At 38.6% G+C, this 25,150-nt stretch overlaps 2 protein-coding genes across 5 annotated transcripts in view; one reads left to right on the forward strand and one right to left on the reverse strand.

The window, feature by feature from the left end:
• Positions 1-663: 663 nt before the first annotated feature.
• Positions 664-2,455, reverse strand: LOC114365445 (uncharacterized). The gene is made up of 2 exons (XM_028322024.1): positions 2,298-2,455; positions 664-2,159 (listed from the first exon to the last, which is right to left on the reverse strand). Exons 1-2 carry the CDS (start codon positions 2,344-2,346, stop codon positions 841-843), a joined length of 1,368 nt encoding a protein of 455 aa, XP_028177825.1. The 5' UTR covers positions 2,347-2,455; the 3' UTR covers positions 664-840.
• Positions 2,456-2,993: 538 nt separating this feature from the next.
• The window catches only part of LOC114365418 (UPF0518 protein GJ17503), a 28,256-nt gene continuing 6,099 nt past the window's right edge, over positions 2,994-25,150 (forward strand). Inside the window, exons 1-14 of one of the 4 annotated variants that reach the window (XM_028321987.1) lie at positions 2,994-3,275; positions 6,234-6,405; positions 7,235-7,419; positions 11,059-11,128; positions 13,310-13,394; positions 14,045-14,153; positions 14,583-14,743; positions 16,318-16,454; positions 17,189-17,275; positions 20,373-20,561; positions 21,028-21,378; positions 22,041-22,542; positions 22,810-22,988; positions 24,013-24,154. In XM_028321987.1, coding sequence (XP_028177788.1) covers positions 6,259-6,405; positions 7,235-7,419; positions 11,059-11,128; positions 13,310-13,394; positions 14,045-14,153; positions 14,583-14,743; positions 16,318-16,454; positions 17,189-17,275; positions 20,373-20,561; positions 21,028-21,378; positions 22,041-22,542; positions 22,810-22,988; positions 24,013-24,154 — 2,344 coding nt within the window. In that variant the 5' untranslated portion in view covers positions 2,994-3,275; positions 6,234-6,258. Of the gene's footprint in view, positions 3,276-5,976; positions 5,995-6,233; positions 6,406-7,234; positions 7,420-11,058; positions 11,129-13,309; positions 13,395-14,044; positions 14,154-14,582; positions 14,744-16,317; positions 16,455-17,188; positions 17,276-20,372; positions 20,562-21,027; positions 21,379-22,040; positions 22,543-22,809; positions 22,989-24,012; positions 24,155-25,150 lie in introns of those variants that run through there. The other 3 variants (XM_028321989.1, XM_028321988.1, XM_028321985.1) reach the window with 3 other exon arrangements.

The following is a 25,150-nucleotide window of genomic DNA, read 5'->3' on the forward strand; positions in this document are numbered from 1 at the left end:
ACAATAAGACTGCAATAAGAGCTACTGTGGACTGTGGTACGATAACGCGTTATCGCTATCTTGCTCTCCAGACATCTAAAAATAATATAGAATGCAGTTTATATTCGAACTTCTTTTAATAATTATTATAGTAAATCGAATATAACTCTCTGCTAAGGAATTGTTGAAGCGGCCCCTGCAATCTGCTTTCTTTGGTAAGTAAGTATATACCTACTACACTTAATACACCTAATGAAATGTTTTCTTTATCTGGGAGCTCCTTTCGCTATATTATGATTGATACGGAAATAGCGCTAGGTATGCTCCTATGTTGTGTTTTGAGTAGGTAGAGCTACAAAACAGGTTGTTAAAGCGAACATTGAATTTCCTTTGAAGTCTGAATAGCAAATACTTAGGCACGTAATAGTGTTTTCATAGTGTATTAAGGTGAAGCTTTACTTAGATTCACAAAAAACATTAAACATTTATTATTTTCAACACAATTTTTTTTATTTACTCATAAACACAATTATTAATTAAACAGAAAAACTTCTTAAATGATAAGTAATGGACAAAACTTAAACAGTAATCAACAACTCGTATCTTAACAAATCTATTATGTAAGTACCTACAATATAAGTGGAAAAGAAAGTAACTTATAGAAATTCAATTAAAATTGACTTCATGTAACTTATAATATAAATTCTTCTTAAAAACAAAAATAAAGTATGCTTGAGTTGCGTGCTTAACTCGTAGACTTCACACACAAACCTCGAGGCAGTATTTAACTCAGTCAGAGCAACAAAAATGTTACATTACTTAATGCAATCCCGCTTTTTCTATTTTATTTATTGTAAAATGTTAAATTCTATGTCTGCTTATAAGTCCGCTAGGGCGTCTCTTTCCAGAACCTGAATGCTGAACTGGTACAGAATTATGGGAAACGCCGGCCTTTTTCAAAAACATGTCTATGTGCGCAAGCTCTGGACATGCATTTGGCAAATAATTTCCCTCCAGAACAATTCTCATGAGCCCTGTATTAGGTGGTCGTTTTTCTAGCAGACATTGGTATTTTAAAACTTCAAGAACTCTTAGTAAAGACGGAAATTCTATATTATTGTATGCGACATTTAAAGAGCAAAGTTTGAGATTTCCAGTGGAATAATAGTAATTGTCCTTTTTTATGAGATTGTCATCTTCATAAGGATCGTCAAGATCACCAACAATTTCATGAGTCATTTTTTCAGCTATATTTGTTTGAGATAGCTGCTCAGTAACTTGAGGCGTTGATTTCTTAGCCTTTTTGAATTTAGTGTGCTTATTGGTCAAAGAAGACCGTTTATCGGAAAGCATACTGCACAATTCATCAGCTTTTTGCATGCGAGCTAATTCATCCAAGCAACGTTCGTATACTTCTTTTTTCTTAATGGTATACTCCATTTTTCTTCGTTTTTTATCACTTATCTCATCGCAAGTCAATGGGAACTCCTGCAAATGTCTTAGGAGGTATCCAAAACCAACATCACTGATTCTGTTTCCCAGTAAATTTAAATGAAGAAGATGGCGATTCTTTTTTAGGGTATCACCAAAATATTTCGCTCCTGTATCTGTTATTTTATTAGAGCTTAGATCTAATGCAAGCAAAGATTTTCCTGCTGGTTGCCCAAAATCAATTCTAAAAGCTATTTCCTTGCACACATCGTCGTTAATTCTACATCTATTAAGAGACAAATACTTAATATTTGAAGCCTGGTCCAAGAGCACATAATAATTTCCCTCTGGAATATAAGTGTCGTCTAGACATACGTCTGTTATATTGGAATGGGGAAGCAATTTGCTAATTTCATGCAACAAAAGATAATCAAGACAGCCTTTACGAATTACTAACTTCGTCAAAAAGGAGTGAAAAGGAACGCAAAGGCTGATAGCTTGAATAACTTTCCTATGTAGAGCAGATGGACATGTCATTATTGCTATTTCTGCGAGATGACCATGAGAATCGTAATATGCTGTAATTGGAATGACGTTATCAACCATGCTGCTTCTGGTTACAACCGTATTGGTAGCAGATGTATATCCTTTTTTATTACTCGTTGACTCTTCATCTTCCTTTGGTCGCATGCTCTTGGCTGACTTCGACTTAGCTGAACTGATCCTTCTTTCAGATCGGGTGATTTTTTCTGAAAACATTTTATGATATTAGTTTTATTGAAGACGCAACGCATCTCGAAGTCTCTTTTATAAGAAACATTGTGTTTGTCTTACAAAATAAATAAAGAGGAGAATGCATTGCGATTTCAGAATAATAGCATAGGTACCTTGATTTATCCGTACAACTATCACCATTTCTGGAACTTGCCATTCCATACAAACCCAAGGGATAAAAGTTTCAAAATCTAATGGAGTGGGTTTATCAGAGAACGAAGGTTTTCTTCTAGATTCACCGGATAAGATTGCTGATACCTTTTTAATATCACTGGCGGTATTAATCCTTTCAATACTGTGATGGGTTGCTTTATTTTTTAATATTTTGGTGGTCATTTTATTTTTGAATAGAAAATTAATTTGGAAATAAAAAATCTATCGATATGCCCTTGACTTTTTGTTTTATTTGTTTATCTTGCATCATCTATATTTTTTAATTTTTGCACCAAAAAGTTTATTGGATAAAATTAGCTCTGTATGTGAAAATTGGTATCTCAAAAACTACTAGAATCTACTACAAACTTTACATTTTAAGAGTGGCAACTGGAAATTGTTGTTCTGTCATCTTCTTGTTGTCTGTCAACATATAGTTCCAAAATACTGGACTGTCCTGTCGATGACATTGACAGTGGGGCGCCACCGTCAATACCGGATCGCTGGTTCAGATTTTTGCCATGTTGGAAACCATATAGTTGAACGATGGTAGCGCCCCCCTGTCATTGAGTTTGGCGGGACAGTTCAGCGTGGGTCATCTATACTCTCTAATCCTATGTATTACTTTTCTCTATGCTCTAATCTGTGCTGTCATTTGTTTGTCATTCATGCATGGTTGGCCTGGTTGTTGTAATTCTTAGATTTTTTTGGTAAAACCCAATGTTTTAAACAAATTCCGAAATTTTTGAGTTAAAGGAGACAGTAAATTAAAACATTAGCATTTGCGATGTAAATTCAGGAACTTGAAAGAGGACTAAAAGGACATATTCGGTGTTGTGAGTGACATAATAATCTACCTTGAGAATTGCGTATCATGTAACTTTGTGGTTTGTTTTGTGGGATCCAGCATCTATTTTCGAACTCATCATCTTATTACAGTGAGTATATTTTACTTCTTAAGTTCTTAAGATCAAGTATTTCAAGGAAAATACACGGGGCTTGATTATGACAAATAAAAGCCTTAGCTCATGTTTTCAAGGTTTCATAAATTGGACGTAGCAATAAGATTCATCTTTTATTATTTCTGTGTAGCTTAAAACCTGTTTTTGGTGCTTGATTGTATTAATCTCATACCAGCAAAACTACTTTTATTTTGTTAGAATTGGATTAAATCTGCCAATATTTGATGAGGCATCTTTATAGTTCTTAAAACAATATTAATTTAATACTTGTAACCTTCATGTCTAGCTGATAGCACATACTTTATTTGTACAGTTATGTGATTTGCAGAAATCATACAATTATTATCAGAAATATGCCCTAATGATTTAGCAATAAGAAAACAAGTATTATCTATCTATGAAGCAATTACTATTAGTTGCCAATATTATCTTATTGCTTAACATTTTGTTTAACTTAACACTGAACTACCAACAACAGATTAGTAAAAGAATACAATACAAACTCATTAATAATAATAATAACTTATTTTACTATTTAAGTTACCTACTGATAATTATTTTCACTTAAAGATAAATCAAACAGGTAACGTTGTAGAGTTTTAATCAGCGATGTGAAAGCTAATACAACAAATAAATAATAAGTACAAGTAATAAAATTGAAAATTGTGTTTATTATACATATTGTGCCATTAAAAAAGCAGTTATTGTAGAATGTCACAAATGGTAGAGATGTATTTTAATTACTCTGATTTATGATTTCTTTACAACCATTTGGCTCGATACTGAAGATAATGTGTGTAGCTAATGAGTAAATTAATTATAATGAGTAAGACATTGATCATTATGCAATCTAATTTGCTAAATCTTATTAATTATTATTATTTACTAATTACTAATTATTTATTATAGATCAAATCAATACATACTTAGCAATTTAGCATCAAACGTCATCTATTTTATCCTAATTCGTGGGTGAATAGACATTAAACTTTACCCTGGGACAAACATAGACTTTACTAGTTACATCTGATTGGTAGTCAAGTCCTGTTAGTGTTAGTCTATCTAAAACATTTTCATTTATTTCAATCCAATGTAAAACCCTAGTAATTCCATAAGAAATAAAGATTTCACTTGTACTAAAGAGTTTATTGTTGCAAATTTTCACACACTTCTTCATTGAATTGGTTAAGTATGCAGTCAGATCTCATTGTTGTTGGTAAATGTCAATTAAAATAATCATTATGAGAAAGTTTTGCTATTGAAGCATGCATCAATTAGGCAATCATAGTTTCATTTCTAAATCATGTGATATCTGAATTTACTTCTAACAGAATTATTTAAAAACTAGTTATGTGTCTCTCTAGGCCTAATATCATAAATTTCATATTTTACACATTATTGTCCAGCAGTGGACGTTATATGGCTGAAATGATCGAACACACATATTATAGTTATAGCTATTTTATTCTTGCTTCTGCTTGCATATTGCTCTAATACAAATAGTTTTATTAAAGATTCAAAGTTTATTTATTCACTGAGACAAGGTACATATTTACATTAGATAAAAACTGTTTTCAATTATAGCATTCTGTAATTGAAAACACTTTTTATCTTACAGCTTACACTAATTTTCAATTCAATTGAAACATTTACTAGTTTTAAGATCGTGAAATTCGTTTTAGATAAAAATTATATCTCCAAATCTAATCTAGACGCTTGAAAGCTTGCACTAGAATGCCAAAATGAAAATTTTAACAAGATAGCATAACTAAGTTTCTAATGAACATTCCAATTAGTGCAACAAATAAATATTAATGAACCCACGTCCATTGAATTTATTACCAAATTCAATATAATAATTACGCTTATTTTTTTTGTCATGTGATTCTGTGAGAAGCAAGTGAGATATTTTTTAATTTATTTGTTTGTGAAGAGTGAAGGTGAAGTTCTGCATTAGATAATATTTGACTTGTAAACAAGTAAAACCTTTATTGCCATAGTGACATTCTCTTCCTATAAACCTTCTGGCCATTATTGGCCTTACTTATGTAAGTAACTTAGTTGAAAACTATTTTCACAAGTACAAAACAATACTATCGGAAACGGAAAAACTAGTTTGTTATAAATTAACATCCAACCTGACAAACCTATCAGACGCAAAAAGTTAGTAGTTAGTAACACGAAAGCATTACTTTTCATTCAGCAGCGTAAAAAGAAGAAATCGTACTACAAGTTTACAACCATTGTTGAAATGCAGAAAGCGAACGCATTCTGTGTGACCTCCTTTTTAGTTTTTACTTACGCTTCTAAAGTATGTAGACTTGAGATAAACCATGGGTCAAATGACAGGTCAAATCTAGTAAAGATAACCTTCTGAATGTGTGATTCGTCGTTTTAAAAACTACTCCACTATTGTATCTTTAGTAGGTATGTTTTTTTACGATAGCCTTTTACCCCGTGTGAGATCTGTTTGTCAATCTTACCATTACAACATAACAACTCATATTCCTTGGGTAAAAATAAACATAACAGTATGTAACCTTGCTATGCACGACGTGGAACAATTTTCCAATTATAATTAGAATTTTTCTGCAGGACTATCCTATCGCGTGTTTCACATTTTCAGGTTTTCAGGTTTTTCAGACATCGGTCTGCATCAGCGACTTTAGTGTGTTTCTCCATAAGCATCTTCAATGTACACAAAATAATTCGTAGGCACCTATCACTGTTTTGCAACAGTAGTAAAAATAACTCCCTATCTATCCACAATGTTTCTTAAAAAGTACAGTCGCACACATCAAGTAAACATGAAACACTGCATCTTACGCATTTGTAACACGTCCGATTTTGCAACGAAGACATTTAGTCTAATATGCCCTCGACTGTACAGTCAGGGTCATCAATTAGTCACATGTTTACACACTACGATTTCAGATGACCCGATGATTGGCGCGTCACGATGAGCTGGCTTCGGAATACGTCGCTCTCCTTCGCACGGCAGCTGTCTCGCTCGCTCGACCCGCGGCACGATTACGAGCCGCAGGCGTGCTACAACTCCTTCTGCAAGCATTGGCAACAGGCTCACGATATTATTGTCAAGTCCCAGGTTAGTATCAGGATCTTTAATCAAGGCTTGGCACAGCTAAGATCACAGCCCCGATCTCAGACATCCACAAAGCCACCATAGGCGTTTGACATGGACATCGTCCTAGCAGATAAGGCCTATGCCACGATGGATGGTTTTGACCGTACCTACCGTTTCATCCACGAAGACGCGCCCCACCAAATTTTAGTCGAGGGAAGCGCGGGGAGTTTGATCCAAGCAATCCGAGCGTCATTATTGTGCGTGTGCATGTGCACTCATGGATGATTTAGCGTGTACCAATAACACTCAAACATTAGCGGAAGAATGGTGGGGCGCGTCTTCGTGGATGAAACGAACTATACTGTCGTGTATTACTAATCGTGATGAAGTCAAATGTCATAGTAGGACATATGATTTTATTAATAATCATCTTGTTGTCCTGCAGACGTAGGTTGACAATATGCAAGATGAAGAATGATCTTGTTAGAATTTGTAATGTCCATTCCAATTACCTTCATCCTTCCAATGAAGATTAATATTACCAAAATGATTCGTACATTTTATATCCTTAGAAAAAAATCCTACTAATAAATTTACAAATGCGAAAGTTTGTGTGGATGTTTGTTACTCTTTCACGCAAAAAATACTGAACAGATTTTGTTGAAACTTTACAGTATTATTGTTTGTAACCCAGATTAACATATAGGCTATTAATTTATGCGGATCTGTGACACTAAATTTCACGGGAGTGAAGCCGCGGGCAAAAGCTAGTTAACAATAAAATGGTCACCCACTCAAAATGTGAACACTGTATCTGCAAGAGTAACTTAAGATTTCTTTTTCTTCCTAGCCTCAACACCTGCATGACGATGTGCTCGGCGTGGTCAATCACCTCGAACAGCTGGCAACGCTGCTGGTATTAGAAGCTAGAGCTGGAGAGATCAGCGCGGGTCGTGGCCGGGCCGCGTGTTTGGAACACCTGCTGAGCGAAAACCTGCTGGATAAGCTGTACGAGTGGGCGATATGCACTGGGAAGTGAGTATCATCATCATTTAGTCTTAGTCAACACATGGAAAAGCTGTCTACGTTGTTTGTACTGGAAGCTAGGACAGTGGAGATTAGCTCAGGCCGCGTGCTTGTAACACCTTCTGAGCGAGAACTTGCTGGATGATTCTGTCTACTACTGGACGAAAGCCAAGGATTTTCTCAACGACTGGCCCTGCACACCCAGAGATAGAGTATTAGAATTATATTATACTTATTGTGATAGGAAATAAATATACTAGATTTTTTGTTTTATAGCATAGAAAATAGTGTAACTGTCTTCAGTCATGACATAACTTGTGAATATTGCTGGTTTTAAAGTTAAAACAGTAAATTAAATAGATAAGTATACCAAGTTCAGATTGCGACAGACATAACATTAAACTTATCTCCATCTGCAGTCTCAATACGCGTCAATTCAAGTATCCTTGTAAAAGTTTTTATCTGCTACATTAGCCAAAACAATTAGCGCTTTGTAAACACAGCCATAAAAACCAAATTCGTTGATCTGCCGGCTTTATGTTTAAAGGCGACATGCGTACGCGCCGTTTATAATTAGAAACGTGTAGTAAGAGCGTGCGCAGAATTAATTAAAGCTTACGAGTATCAATTTTCATTGCTAATGACGAAGTTATGGCAATGCCAATCTTTTACTTACACCTTTGTAAATACAGCGAAGTATAGATTAAATAAATAAATCATTTATTTCCCCTCACAAACTTATGTTAGCAAACACAGTTGGTAGAAAATACATTATGCTATAGCCTATAGGTCCTACTTAATACTAAGTTTGTGTGGGAATGGTGCCTGAAATAGGTTTTGTTGAAAACCTGTTCTACAGGTCACCTGATTGTTTTATCCACGAAGACGCGCCCCATCATTCTTCCGCTAATGTTTGAGTGTTATCGGTACACGCTAAATTATCCATTAGTGCAAACGCACACTACAATAATGACGCTCAGATTGCTCGTTCAAACTCCCCGCACGCCGCGCTTCCCTCGACCAAAAATTGGTGGGGCGCGTCTTCGTGGATATTCTATACTATACACTCGCGAGCAAAAGTATAATAAATAATAAATAAAAAATTGATATCATAGGTACATAAATAGTCATCCAGTTGATCCAGTTCATAAGATCGCTCGGCACAAAACACAAAACGGGGTGAATCCATACTTTTACTTGTAACGCTTCACGATGCGCGTGGATGCACAGAGTGATACACTAACCAATCACAGAGTTCTATTCAACGCTGTGCGTTCGATTGGCTGCTTCACTTAAGCAAAAATCGTTTGTGATTACGGGCGTAAGTATATTTTGAGCCGGTTTAGTTACTGTTATTATTTGCATTGATTTTATTATACAAGTGGCTCATTATATTGATCGGTTAATTAATAAAATGTAATGCAGTAACAAGCAATTTCGAATTTTAATTAAGAATTATTTGTTTATTGAATTTGGCCTGAATTTGTACTAGTATTGTATCAGTTTGAGTCATAGTATACAACATCCGTATGTAAATTTCCTGTTTGTGATAATGTTTGAACATTAATTTCACTTACACATCGGCATATTACCACAAAATTCATATTACCGACTGTAAATAAATAAATGTTTTATTAGAGTCAATTACCTCATAGTCATAGTTGACCTTTGAATTCCATTCAGAGAATGTTGGTCATAATTAGTCGCTTTGTCATAGTTGCATTTTCCTAACAAATACTGCTTTTGTTTACATTCACTGACGGCGTGTCAAGTCTTACAATTGCAATTCTAAAGTAGCTCTTATTCCCCAAGCAATAGTGACGAGTTTAACGACAATATATTAAGGCTGATATGGTTTGTGTTGTATAAAACTCATTGTTTGAACAATGAATCCATAGAGATAAGCAGTTCAATAATTTAGCCTTATCAACGCATTTCGTTATCGTTCATTAACGATTGCAAAGGCACTTATCGAGTTATGAATAGTTAATTCAGACTTAGCGAACGAAAGTTCGTGGAAATCATACTAAAAGTAAAATCAATGTTCTTTCTAGACTATTCCCACCTCTAGTTCCCACCGCTGCAACTCCTGTGTAGCCAGGATCTACAGCTTGACCACCAATAAAAATGCAACCAGTGAAGGTCACGTTTGTCCCACATATTTGGAAATGTCAGATGTATTATCAATAAGATACTTTAATCAACCATTATTGGTCAAACTATGGAGGTATTTGACTGCAATCACTCCTGATATTAAGTGAGATGCATTCTAGGGTGGTACAGTCAGCGTCAAATAGTTTGTGACACCCAAAGTAGCCAAAAAGTTCGCAACACGTCTTTGTTACAATTGTAATAAGGTTTTGTTGTCAACTTTGGGCCACTTTAGGTGTCACAATTTTAGGTGGACGTCTTTCGGCTGAAACGAACGAACGAACCAATGATATTATAGAACTATCTGCTTTTGTTTTTATATAATACTAGCTAGCGGCCGCCCGCGACTTCGTACGCGTGGATCCTGTTTTACCCCCTTTTCCCGAATTTTCTTTGCTATAAACCTCACGGAGCCCGAGACCTTTCCAACGAATGCAAAACCGTGGAAATCGGTTCGTGCGTTCTGGAGTTATAGCGTCAGGGAGGAAAACCCGACTTATTTTTATATAGTAGATCATTGGGTGTCACAAACTATCTGACGCTGCTGTACATACACCTGCCCAGTAAATGCCTCGCCTTGAAGATACCTGGGCTATTTCTATGCTTTTCCCACCATACATTATTAATTAACAACTTTCTGCATTCCCAAAGTATCGATTTTATTATCATGAATGAATAGTTTTAACGAATGAGATGCGTGCATGAATGATTCATCAATAGATCATTGCTACGAGGGCTGCACTAAAAGTATCGGGAATGGAATAGTTCCACTGTTCCAGTCATATTAAAATCTATTNTCATTATTTGTATTAGTTAATTAATTGATTGAAGTTTTCACAAATGTAATTAGTTGAACAAATTCTATTGCCAGGAGCTATTGTGAGCGTCGTCTGCTAATATAATTGTGTTAGGTAATTACATTTTTATTGCAAAATCGAACTTATTTCATTTGCATAAGGTGACGCATTGTTTACCTTGTTGTGTCGTCGTCGGTGCCTTTATGAATGACATATTGACACTGTTAAAATAGTTGAATGTAAGAAATGCAGATGCAAATTAGTTTTAATTTTAACTGTTATAAGATACAGTCAGCGTCAAATAAGTTCGTGACATCTAAAGTAGCCAAAAAGTTCGCAGCACGTCTTTGTTACAAGTAATAAGTGTTGTCTTTGTCAACTTATTGGCCACTGGGTGTCATGAATTATTTGAAGCTGACTGTACTTATGTGCTCTGTTCAGAGACTTTCATTTATTTAATAACTTTTTTAAACAGTATTTTGTTTTCTTTTGTGTAAGATATTTAAAATACAATTTTGCTTCAACCAGTGACTACGGTTGCGTAATATTTTTGCGTTACAAATTACAGCTACTTTCAAATTCATAATTTTTATTATATTCAGTACATTGTATATTTAATTAAAGGAAATTGTTAAGTTGGCTTGTTGCATAAAACATGCCTAATTAATAAAATGTTTCATAAAATTGTTTTTTGTTACAGATACGAAAATGCAGTTAGATTGGAGCAACTTAAGTTATTCGGAATACTCGTCAGCCATTACAGTACTCAGGTATTAATTTATTTATTAAATACTAGCTTTCCGACCGCAGCTTCGCCCGCGCGAAAGTTTGTCTGTCACAGAAAAACTTTATCGCGCGCGTCCCTGTTTCAAAAACCGGGATAAAAACTATCCTATGTCCTTTCCCGGGACTCAAACTATCCCTATGCCATAATTTCAGCAAAATCGGTTCAGTGGTTTAGGCGTGAAAGCGACACAGACAGACAAGAGTTATTTTTGCATTTATAATATTAGTACGGATGATTTATTTTCGTCAGCTTGAAGATATATTACACGCATTTCGATTACAGTTAGTCGTAGTGCTATAACTGTAATAATTACAATTATAATTATGTAGGTACAATACCCGCTTCCGAAGTATGTTTCACGCTTAAAGTTTATCAATCTATATTCTAGAATTAAATACTGCAGAAAATTATGGACCTATACTGACTGATATTGGTAGGGCTCAAAAGATAAGGGGACATGTTTGTAAAGACCCACTTATGGGCTACATTTTTAAATTATTTATACATAATATAAGTGGGCCACAGTAACTACAGCTAGGTACCCACCCATTCCTGTTTTTTTGTCTCGCTCTCATCAATTAGAGATTCTTTGCGATAGAACGACACGACATGACCGGAAATGGGTAGATGCAAGTGTAGGTACATAAGCCACATCTTCGTGAGAATTTATGAAAGATATTTCATTTATTTTAATTTTAATGATATAAAACAATCTCAGTGTCTATGTAAGTTGTATAAATATTGCGAACACGCACCGATCCGCGGTAAGAGGCTAGTTAATAAATAATTAAATGTATAAGTGATTTGCACTCGACACGGCCTGCAACAAAACCGCAATCGACCGTATCAGATTTATTCATTGTTGTAATCACAAGTAAGTAATAAATAGAAAAATATTGCTCTAAATTAAATATCAATTTCGTTTATTAACAGTTACACGAAAGAGTACTGTTGAGATCAATATGTGTAAAACAAAGTAATTAAATTATTAAAAAGTTCATTACTGTCAAGAAAAACAACTGCTGAAAACCAGTTTCAAGACATATGTAATGTCCTGATTAAAACTGAATGAGCACATATTATTACACAGTTAGTTTAGTTTCTAGTTTAATTTGTTTTATTAATACTTATTATTAGGTTTATTCATAAATATCAGCCGTGCTTGCAGTGTGGTGACGGCAGAGTAGAATACATTTGTCACCAACCCCTACTCTTCCCGCGGGTGTCGTAAGAGGCGACTTAGGGACTACACATCAAACAGAGAACGGGCAGCAGCGCTCTCTGACAAACATCAATTTTATAAACTGCGATCTCCAACCCGCCTGCCAAGTGTGGAGATTATGGAAAAACCCTCCACCATAGTGGAGGAGGCTCATAGTCCAGCAGTGAACTGTAAAGGGTTGTTGATCAGCCGTGCAGTCCCGGCTAAAGTGTAAAATAGGATTACCCCCATTCTTCGAGACACACACAATCACAGTATACACAAACGCACTTTAATACATTACAATTTATTATTATTATTATGTACACACACACAGTTTTGTTTTTTAAATATTATCTTTTTATTTATAAATATCTTATCACATCTTTTCTACTTCGTCTATATTGTATATTATTATTTTCTACTACGTCTGTATTTACACTTAAAATTATTATTTATGTACGTATATTTTATGCAGTATAGGTTAGTGTCCGTGACTCTCACTCGGCATGGGGCACACTGAAAACCAGCGTCGTGGCCTCCCTCACCGGGGGCCATGGCATATGCTGAGTGGGGTCCCATTGCGATGGGCATCGCTGTGCGACAGGGTGGCACTGCTTAGTTTACTTGCTCATTCATTGTATGTTTTATGTCACCTCTGTCTCATTTGCTTTTTTTTTATTTTACCTCTTTTGTCTTTTGTGATGTCCATGGCAATAAATGTTTCTTTCTTTCTTTCTTTCCATTCTGCCCGTGGAAGTCGTAAAAGGCGACTAAGGGAGAAATCCTTGGCAAATCTTCCATTTGGCCTCTGGTAAATTGAGGAGTCGTGTTCCTGCAGTGGAGACTATATGACATGATGATGACTTGGTTTATGTTTGTCGAAAAAGTTCTTACATATCTCTATCTACCATTGATAGAAATTTATGTTGAAATCAAATGATTTGATTTGTTCTTTTCTAGGTGATAGCAGCAGAACCTTTCCTCAGGCCATTGCTAAAGTTGCTCAGCGGCTTCCGAAATGAGTTACCACCACCCAACTTGGAAAGTGAGTATCTGACTGTTACATGAAGCTAAACAAGAATAAATACTAAGCGTTTCGATAACTCTTTTATAATGCGAACAGCCAGGGAATTCGCTGCCTGCAGAGCCCCGATTACGGTAATTTTTAACGTCAACAATCCAGACACGCTTCTCGATTCTGCGATACGATTGGTCGTTCAACAGCGTACGTCAGCTGTTTTGACCAATCGTATTGCAGAATCAGAAACGCGTCTGGATTGTAGACGTTAAAAGTTACCGTAATCGGGGCTCTGCTTGTCTTTCCCGAACACTATAATCCGGGCCTTTTCAAGGCGAGAGTGAATAGGCACTTACAGGGCTATGTACCATCCTAGACTGCATCTCACTTAACACCAGGTGCGATAGCGGTCAAATACTTGCCTTGTTTATAAAAAAAAACATTGTGCCATCTAATGCAGTTATAATAGCTATTATGTGCAAGCGATTGTACTTTTATTTATGTAGGTATGTTACTTTTAACGGCATTGGTTCGGTTATGTAAAATGCAAAAAGAGTTTTAAGTTCCCCAAGGCATGTGCAGCCCTAAAAGTCAAGATAAAGGCGCAGACCTTTGCAGTCTATTTCAATTTGGCACTCGACGCAAACACCCTGTATCATTATTTTTTTTTATTACAGACCAACTAGTGACCGTCCTAAACCAGTTATGTGTGGCGTTGATGCAGAATATGAAGTTCTTAGATCTGTTCTTTTTAACGACGCACACGCAAAACGGATCGCAAGCTGAGTAAGTATGACTAGTACTACTGTTCACAAAGAGATTGTAAATGCAGAAACTCCTACGGACAAAACCGTGAAATGAAATCTGAAAGATAAAAATGCTTCTGTTTTCTTATGTAGTTTTTTGTTGTTATGTACTTTTAATTTGGGCTGTAGTCGAATGATATTAATTAGAAGATTAATTTCGTCACCACTTGTAATCCCCATCGTACACTAGCCCACAGATTGAACTTACTCTCAGAAATACACAGGATATTGATTTTAGACTAAAACATGATCATGAGATGTCATCTAAACAATCAGACAAATAAAAGCCACGTTGCGTTGGTCAGATTTAGCCATCAGCTCATAACGTGTGACCCAAAGGCTGTTACAACAACCTATAAGATTTAAGTAGATGAATACAGACGCTATTAATGTACCAAAACATCCCCAGGTTCATAATAGTCCGGCTGCTGCTTACTTCGGTACATCGAGAGGGCGCCACTGGGTCGGCGGCGCGTGACGCGCTACTGCTATGCGCGAATATGTCATCTCGATGCACGCAACTAGCTGACTACATGCTGGCTGGAAACACTTGTCCTGTTTTGGCTACTGGTGAGTATAAGAGTAGGCGCACACCGTTGATTTTTAGTTGGCCGATAGTTGTGCCCGATTTTAAACTGTATGAAGAATCGGCCAAATCGAATCGGCGTAGTGTGCGCACTCCCATACATGCCCATACTGATCAACTGCCCGCAAGGGATCGTAGATCGCGCGGCCAAATGCTTCGGGAAGATGTCGCGTGTGTCGGCGTCTTCCTGGGGCATTCGTTACCCAGGCCTTCGCATCTTGTACCAGGGCACTTTTGTTGCAACCCTTGTGTATGCAGCGGCATGCTGGTACGAGCGCCTCTCGGTGCAGTCCATGCGCACCACTATTCTCCGGGGGCAGCGGCCTGCACTGGTGCTACTGACCAAAGCTTATCGGTCGGTCAGCACAGCCGCGCTCCCGGTGCTTGCTGGCGTATTACCCGCGGACTTGGAGGTTTCCCGCGCTGGCATGACGGACGTGGCCCGCAGGGACACGCCCAGGGACGCGATGGGCAGACGGAAACGACAAATTTTGGACTCGGTGCTGGATACTTGGCAGACCAGATGGGAGGGGGAGACGAAGGGTCGTGAGCTCTTCCAATTCTTCCCCGACGTGGCTGGCAGACTCGGCATGCGCTGGGTCGTACCAGATTTTGTTACTTCTCAGATACTTACGGGGCATGGGTGCTTTAACAAGCGCCTGTGCGATATGTGTCTCCGGACCGCCGCGGAATGCGAATGTGGGGAACGTGAAGAGGACAGGCACCACGTTCTGTGGTCCTGCCCTTTGTACGAAGACTTACGCCAAGCTCTGCTTCAAGGAATCGTGCTCGAGAGACCCGGACCTGCCTGGTACTCCGATCTCGTCTCTTCGGAGGCGAACTTCGCCCGGCTGCGCGAATTTGCGTACGGCTGGCATAGGAGGAGAACCGCTAGCGCTGCACGGCACCAGATGGTGTCATCCGTGGAGTGATCGTCAGGCCCCAGAAGGGGGAGAACTGTATCATAGGGACAAGGACGTAGATAAATAACTTGTAGGGAGTCAAGAAGTGTGGCGCGGTGGAGTGCAATCTGCCCTAGGCAGCCGCAATTCCGCGCACACCTCCCGCGATTCGGCCAGTATAACCGCAAGGTTGGTATGGCCATGGGTGGTGGTGGGTTGATCAACTGCCCGACTAAACTATCGGCCAACTAAAAATCAACGGTGCGCGCCTACTCTAAAAGATTCGAGACGAACATTTCTAGAGCCTAGAAAAAGTCTTTTGACTACCTAGAGGGCGCCACTGGATCAAGCGCGAAGCACTGCTGCTATGAGCGAATATTAATGTCATCGCGAAGCACGCAACTTGTAGACTACTCATTCTTTGTGGCAATACCAAACTTGAGCCGATTATGACCTTACTCTGACAATCGATTTAATTTTGCATTGTCACATCAATATGGCGGCAACTAGTTTAGTCGCCATGTTGAAATTGATGTCGCTATTCGCCGTCATTCACTAAAACCATCCGTGAGTTTTCTCTATCTCCTATTAGTGATCTCTGAAGAAATTATTGATGCTTACTACGAAGCCTTATTTAGTATTTATTTTTCCACCAGGTCTAAGCGGTCTCTACTCCCTCCTACCGCGAACACTAGGCGAGAAAGTCCATCGTTTGACGCCAGATGACGTCAACAAAGTCAACAAGCTCACTCTCTTCATAGACTCGCTTGAGTTTTGCAATGCTGTCGCGCAGGTAATCCATCTATCTAAAATCAATACTAGTATTATGATTATGTCATCATCATCTGGTCATGGGCCCAGGGTATGAGCACGACCCTCGAATCCCATAATCATTTCAGCCACAGGAAGTCCATTGCTCAATATAGGTCTCCCCCAATGATTTCCACATAGCCCATTAGTTAACTTTCGAATTTACCAGAGGCAAATGGTAGATTTGGCCTACACGCTTCACGCTGGCCAGATTTGTTTATTTATTTATACTTCAATGCCAAAAATATTAACATTAGGCGAACTTAATGCCATAAAGCATTCTCATCCAGTTTACCTTTTGGTTAAAACATCCAGATGAGTCGGGGAGGCCTGATGTTTGCATATTTCTCTCTTAGTCGCACCAATATGCAGTGACGTGCGATTGAATGTATTCTGTTAATTTGAATGTGCTCATTATCCATTGCGGTATCAGTACTCAACGTTCAAATAATCTTTAGTACTTCGCAAGCAATGTAAATTGTTTACACATAATAACGTCGCTGCTGTCATTATTGCTGTTGCGAGAAATGTGTTGTGTTTTTGGGCATATTGGCGACACTGGCCCCGCCCCCTTTTCGTATCTCCCTTTAGTTTCTGTGATCTGTGGTACAAGACAATTTCTCATACAAATTAGAAGATCAAACTACCCACCGATAAAAGTATGTAGTCTGCGGGGTCTTAAGATTTTTTATTTAATTTAATTTATATGGTTTCTAGGTTGCCCATCCGTCCATTAAGAAGCACCTGCTAGACTTGCTATACCAAGGATTCCTAGTTCCCGTCCTAGGGCCGGCTCTCCTACAGGTAAGGTCCAACATTCAATGCTTGGTGAGGGCAGAGTGATGGGCTAATATGGGGTTTATTCCATTATGATCCGTGCGCCGTTGGCATAAGAACTGTTTTATGGAAGCTTTAAAGCTGGAAGCTGAATTTGTATCAAAATTGAATAAACAATAGTCTTTAAATGTGATTTTTTGAGAACATGAACTATGAACATTGTATTTTTGAACACACTTCTATTAAAAATAATTAATTGCAAGTAAATGGTGATTATAATTTACTTTATTGATCACAATTTTGATAAAAACATAAAAAAAATACAGTGTTTATTATGGGGACCCAACGCCAATTCATATATTTGAAACATATAAAATATCAAAATTCCATCGTTTTGCCTTAGAACTTATCTAAAGATATTACGATTCAAAATTGAATTCTTCGTTCAATTCATACAATTTGAAAACTATATTGAAGATAACACTTTTTTATTAAAGTAGGTTACCTACTCGCATTTCAAAGTTAAAAATAAACAGTTAAACTATAGGTATAGCTTAACTGAATCAGTGCTTGAGGCATAGAAGCGGCACGAGAGGTGTGACATTGACATATTTTTATGACCAGTGGTGGGTTATCGAACTGGTGGTGCACTTTAATAAAATATTAAAATAACAAAAAATAAAAACTATCAAAAATTTACGCGCGAATAATCATGAATGATGAAATTAATCATGGCTGCCGTGTCGCCTCGCGCCCATACCGGCCGTCGGCAAACATCGGTTGCTCTCGGCAATCTTCGAGTCGCCGTGCGGCGCTCGAGAACCGACTCTTTTCTCGGTACATTTCTATGAACTATCTTTTGTCTCACGCGCCAGACGTATTAGCTCGCATCTCATACAAGTTATAATATTATGAGCTGTCCGCGTGCGCTCGCCGAAGCGCACGAGAATTTGTCTTTACAGAAAAATAAGTCTTTTTTTTATTTTTTATTTATTTATTTGGGATAATTGGAAATATAACTTTTTGTACGATTTGTATATTTATTAAATGGTAATTTTAAAATATAGATGAGGTAATACTTATTTGATATAATTTAAATATTTTTTCGGTGGTTCAGCGCACGAGCGCACTTAATGTACAGCCCCCACTGATTATGACGTGACAGAGCATACAAATCTGATGGAGATCTGAAGTCTCGCTGACGTTTGACCGTTACAAAACACCCTTCCGTGCCGCTCTCATACCTCAGGCACTCACTCATTTAATCGCTAGATCTATGACTTAGGCCTCAGCCTCGAATTTAGCGGGCAGCGGCGCGGGAGCGGGGCGGGCAACGCAGACCCGTTCTCGAAACAAGCGGGCAGCTCGAGCGGCGGTTTAGCGGCGAAGTGTTATGTTTGGGGTTGTGTACTCGAGATATTTGTTTTTATTCGCAAACAAAATGTCTGAACAACGGCGACAATTTTATTTCGATTCAAATTTATTCCTAACGCTCGATTTATTGTGGGCAAAAGAAGGAGTGCGCTGCCCGCTCGTTGCCCGCTCCCGCGCCGCTGTTTTCGAGAACCGGTCTATTTGATTTTACGCATAAGATCCTGCCGCTCCCGCGCCGCTACCGCCGCCGCCCCGCTGCCCGCTAAATTGGAGGCTGAGGCCTTAGATTTTTTTAAACTAAACTAGCGTGGGATGAATTGTATGTGTGAAGGTGTGAATACTCGAGCACAAACTAACAGACTAATATGTTTTTTGCAGTACTGGCAGGTGAAGAAGTAACCAATGAGTTTTGTATAAAACATTATTAACAATGCACTAGTGTCAGTTATGTGCACAATTCTTGCCAGAATATTCATTTTTTCGAACAATACACTATTTTTAAATAATATCCAGCAAATTAACATTGAATTTGCTAATTATCTATTTATGATACTTTAATCGTTCATAATGATTCAATGAAGCGTTTTATAACTAAAACTATGTCCTTGAACTGCTAGAATCGGTCTCGTTTTTAATTGACATTGCAAATTATGCCTTATCTTATTCTGTTACGGTTATTTCTTGAGTGCATTAGAAGCTTGGCAAACATAAATTATTTTAAAGATGACGATAAAAGCAGTAATTTTCTATTTATGAAAATAGCAACTAAATATTACGGTAATGCTATGAGATAAGGTTTAATTTCGCATAGACCAGTACTTAAATCGCAAATAACTTGCATTTACTTTTTAAAAATCAGGACTCTCGGAGCCTTTTTCGAACAGGCAGATGATTTTTCTAAATACTGAAATATTTTAAACAAAAGAAAATCAATGCTTAATACCAACTGAAGCTTAATCGACTTTGCAAAATCATACTTTTATCCTAAGGCTATGCGCGCATGGATGACTTTTTGTCACTGTGACAGTATATCTTTCTCTTTTACACTTATACAGAGAAAAAGAGAGAACGTAGTACTTATTCTTATCTATGGAGAGACATACTGTCACGGTGACAAAAGTCACCTGTTCGCGCGTGCATACGTCATAAGAATCACGGGGCTTTCATTGCACGCACGGGATTGGTGGAGCGCACACATCATCACGCAAAACCAAGTCTCGGGTTGAGTGACAGTGAGTTCGATTTTGTAACTTATGTTGTGGGTTGTTGGGTGAATTTTTGGCGGGTGATGGTAATTTTTTCGTTCGCTTTATTGTGATGTTTTTTTTGTCCTTTATTAGACCTGATTTTTCAATCACCGGATAACTTTTAACTGAAGAATAAGTTTGGCATATTGACAGTATGGGAAATAAGTCAAAATGACAAGTTTATTCTTCAGTTAAAAGATATCTGGCGATTGAAAAATCAGCCCATAGATAACGATTATGATTCATATTTGAATGTCATAGTTAGTAATAGTTTGGTAATTCCTGGTTTGGATTTTTTGTTTTAAACCTTACTTTTTACTCCTGTTTTTTGTAGTTTTTCCTTATTTAACTATCTCCCTTCTTATGTCATTAAACTGTGTGGTAGTAGCCATCTTTGTTTGGTAGTCTTATCCTTTCTTCCAAAAAACCGTATCTAACCCACACCCCAACACTACGACTGTCACTCGATGCGATGAGCCCTACTAATTCCGTGCGTACCATAGACGAAACGGGGGCCATTGCAGAGTGGCGCCACCGAGCAGGCGGCCGCTATGGCGTATCTTGAACTGGTGCTGCGCTGTGTGACGCAAAGAGGATTGCTAAGGGCAGTTCTGCACTTCCTATTCACGTATGAGTATGACGGTGTACGAGTCGCCGATGTTTTGCTGAGGAGACTGGAGGGGAATTCGCAGGTGAGTGGAATACAGTTAAATAATCCTCTTGAGTTTCTTCATATTATCATTTACGCGACTATTTCCTTTTGCCAGCATTTATGAGTGGGAATGCAAAAATGCGCAAATGGTGTAGTCAGTACACCCGTTAAGGCGATACTTCATAAAATTTTGATAGTTGTGTCCATCACTTACTAAAGAGAGTGTGATCAGATAAAATTCAAGGCCACTTCATGGTTTTAAAAGTAGGACACTAGTTGAAAAACTTGATCCATTAAATTCGTCATCGTCTGCTGATAAGTCGCTACGTCGTTTGATATGTCTTTTATCTAGAAAAACTTGAACTATAGTTTACTACTGCTTCAAGGTAATAAATTAGCGGAAAATTAATAATCAACTTGTGACCCAGTAAATTAAAACAAACCCAATGGTTTTCAATAAAAATATTTTTATTTTTTACTCACTTTAATTACTTTTGCTATTTCAGCTGGCTCTAGTATCCCTGTCTTTAATGGAGACCCTCATCGACCTGAACTGCGAGGATGTCATGATAGACCTCGTCTACAAACACCTCATCAACGGCCATCATCTCATGGTGGCCCATAGACACAAGATCTCCGACCCGCAGCCTTACAGAGACGCGGCTATGGCCTTCCTGAGTTTAACACCAAGGTGCTGCAGTAGACCCTTGGAGAAGACCAGGGAATGGGTCGATGAGATGGCACTGAGTGGAAGAAGAGTGTTGGATTTCAAGCAGGAGGAAGAAAGGAGAATCAATGGCGTGAATGAGGGTATAGCGATGAAAAGTCTAGTCCAGGAAGTTAGATTTAATTATGGGGTACGTTAAAATTTATGTTTATATTTACTGTCTTTCTTCAGATAAGCGTCTACCTTAGTGTTGAAAATGACCAAAGCGGCTGAATTTGACTGACCGTCATTTACGGTCAAATTGGTCAAAAACGGTCAAAACAAGTCATTAACTGTCAAAAACGGTCAATTTCGGTCAATTCGATATCAGTAATAGTTAAATACTTTTTTAAGATTAAATTGGACACCTAAATAAATAAATTATTCGGTGGTAGTACAGTAATATTGAGTCAAATTGACTGAATTTGACCGTTTTTGACCGGTCATATTATGGTATTTGACCATCGTGGCCGGTCAGATTCAGTCAATTTACATCTTTAGTCTTTCTGAATAAAAAAAATGTTAATAAAATATTACTTAAACCTTTTTTGTCACCTGTCAACCGCTTTCCACTGGAGGGAAGTCGAACCTTAACTTGGAACTATGTTCTTCTGATTAATTTCGTTGCGAGTCCATTGACAATTTAACTTTACCCCGAGACATTTGACCTTCACTAGTTGGGTTTTTATTGGCGGCCACGCTGTAAATTCTGGCTACACAAGAGTTGTAGCGGTGGGAACGAGGGGTGGGAATACTCGTAGTCCCGTTATAATATAATATTAACACAACAATAATTATTTTGTCTTGTTCTAGAACCCAAACGAAACACTCTTCGCGAACTACCACGCTTACTTATGCGACGCTAGATTCGAACTCGTTTCACGCACAATAGCTTGCACCAATTGGTCGTCCAAATACGACAGCGTGACGTCACCGAAGCGCGAAACGAATAACAACACGAAAGAAACGAGAGAGGTAGACGTCCACGCTTTGAAAGAGCAGGACAGCCTGATTTCGTGCACAAGCGGTTACGATACCTTAAAAACAAGTGACACGAGTGACAAAGAACCGCACAGTTTGACGTCTCTGTTAGAACAGGAGACAGAGAAAGCCAATCAGTTGGAGAAGGAAGGAGATAGTTTGTCTGTTGGGGAGAGCAGTGATTATGAAAGCTTTCGGTATAAAGATGATAATGAGGACGAGGGTTTCGCTGAGGAGTCGTTCAGAAAGTACTTTGATAAAGAGAATGCGGTGGAGTTTAATGGTGAAGTGCCTTTAGTCAGGAGTTGGAAAGCTAGCTCTGAATCTATTATAGGTAAGTGTTTTGTTATTTTGTCATCATCATCATCATTTTAGTCTAAAGACGTCCACTGCTGAACATAGGCCTCCCCCAATGATTTCCATATCGCCCGATTGGTATCCCCCTGCTACCTTTATGAGGTCGTCGGTCCACCTTGTGGGGGTTACGGTACGTCATGTCCAAAGCCACCATGTACGTCACTGTTCAGCGACAGTTCACTAGAAAGTGACGGTGTAAGCGATCACAATCATTAACATATTAATTACTTTCTTCTTTTTCCAGGTCCGCTCCTTAGCAGTATGTTAAGAAAAGTGGCTTCCATGCTGGAGTCAGAAATAACTGTGAACAGCCGAGTGACGAGTGTCGTGTCAAAGCTAGCTTCGCTACCGACGCCTCTTCTGACGTCACTGCTGCTGTGTCCCAGTTACATGCTACCACCGAATGTGCCTTCGCTGTACCAGGTACGAACTATATCCTAGCCAGTGCCTTAGAGTACAAGTGACAGGTAGCAACTGAGTGACAAGCCTTGTGTCACTCGCTGCCGACGCTGCTGCTGACGTCACCGCTGCTGTGTCCCAGTTACATACTACCGCCGAATGTGCCTTCGCTGTACCAGGTAAGAACTATATCCTAGCCAGTGCCTTAGAGTACAAGTGACAAGTAGCAACTGAGTGACAAGCCTTGTGTCACTTGCTGCCGACGCCGCTGCTGACGTCACTGCTGCTGTGTCCCAGTTATATGCTACCGCCGAATGTGCCTTCGCTGTACCAGGTACGAACTATATCCTAGCCAGTGCCTTAGAGTACAAGTGACAAGTAGCAACTGAGTGACAAGCCTTGTGTCACTTGCTGCCGACGCCGCTGCTGTGTCCCAGTTACATGCTACCGCCGAATGTGCCTTCGCTCTATCAGGTACGGATTGTATCCTAGCCAATACCTTATACTATAAGCTAATACTATAAGCTCTCTGTACTCTATAAGGCTTATAGAGTACAGAGGGCTTAGTTTACATCAAACGTCGTCACTAGCGTTAAAAAAATATATGAAGATTTTAGTTTTTGAAAGTTTCCGCTAGGGGCGCTGTACAATCCGTCATACATTTAATGTCACTTTTTTACGCAGTCGACATCGAATGCATTTGACGTAAACTCACACTATAGATGTCCCACACTGAACTGTCCCACCAAACTCAATGAAAGGGGGGCGCTACCATCGTTCAACTATATGGTTTCCAACATGGCAAAAATCGGAAACAGCGATCCGGTATTGACGGTGGCGCCCCACTGTCAATGTCATGCATAGGACAGTTCAGTATTTTGGAACTATACGCCCAAATGACAGGTAACAGTCGAGTAACGAGTGTCATGTCAAAACATCGCTGCTGCTTTATAAAACGTAGTCAAAAGTGATTTAAAATGTTTAAAACATAGCCCTACATTAGGATTCTTAAAGAAACTGGCTAATTTACTCTCATTATTTATTTCAGATACTTAGCAAACTAAGGGACGAAGTGGACGAGCTTACCACCGGCCTGGACAATACTATGGAGCTGGTGGACAAGGCGAGGGTCTTCCTCATCCAGCGCGAGATGGCGTTAGTGAACTCGCGGGGGCCGACGAACGAAGATAGTAAGTTATACCGAAACATATCTCAGCTAAAGCCCGGTCTGTGAGCACGTATAATTTTGTCCAATGACCCCTAGCTACCCATCCTTATCGCTCGCGCGTAATTATAATGCTGTCGCGACTGTGCGACGGGCGCCCGCAGTGAGTGTGCGAGCGCGATAGCAACATAATTACGCGCGAGCAATAAGGATGGGTAGCTTGGGGTCATTGGACAAAATTCTACATGATCACAGACCAGACTATACAACATTCGTGAAGTTTCCCGAAGTACATCAAAGATAGTGTAGACCCGCACTTAACTTCGAACAACCTCGCTTCGCCTCGCCCGACTTCTGATTGTTGTCGACATTGCGCCTGAGTCTAAATGCCCGAAGCGTTTTGATAGTAGGGAATTTAGTGCAATGATTTGTATGGAGACCCCTCCACTTTGGTATAGAAGGCTCATTTTTGCAACAGTGTTTCTTTGGGTGCTCCTGAGTGGAATTCCGTCGGTAGACATCGGGAGCCCCCTCTGTGGTAGCAGGGGGAGGGGGGGCAAGTTTCCTTCCGCCGCGCTTCACTTTAAGGCCTATATCTTCAAAACTATGGGTATTAGGGCAAGTGTGGTATCATTTTCGGATAATTTAAGGATGGCGAATTCATTTCTAGAACAAACTTTTTGCCTTTTTGTACAAAAAAATTGAAATATTGAGTAAAATTCACAAAAATGAAAAAGTATTTTTTTTAAATAAACGTCGTTTACTTTTAAACCACTGGTGATAATCTAATAAAAAAAATATGACCTGAAAGCTACATTTATCAGAATTATAAAAATATAACATTGTATGATACTTTTTTTGCAATAAGTAGGTGAAAAAAAATTTTTCTTCAGGACACAGCGGGCGAATTTTATTGCGCATCGGAAAAAAATATTTATTTTATCCATGAATTCATACTATTTGGTTCATAAGCAAGCAAGAATTATTATTTTAGAATTTATTTAGAGTTGCCGGCACATCA

Source organism: Ostrinia furnacalis, unplaced genomic scaffold (genome assembly GCF_004193835.3).
Source record: "Ostrinia furnacalis isolate ACB-3 unplaced genomic scaffold, ASM419383v2 OfSCF7590, whole genome shotgun sequence".
NCBI classification, from domain to species: domain Eukaryota; kingdom Metazoa; phylum Arthropoda; class Insecta; order Lepidoptera; family Crambidae; genus Ostrinia; species Ostrinia furnacalis.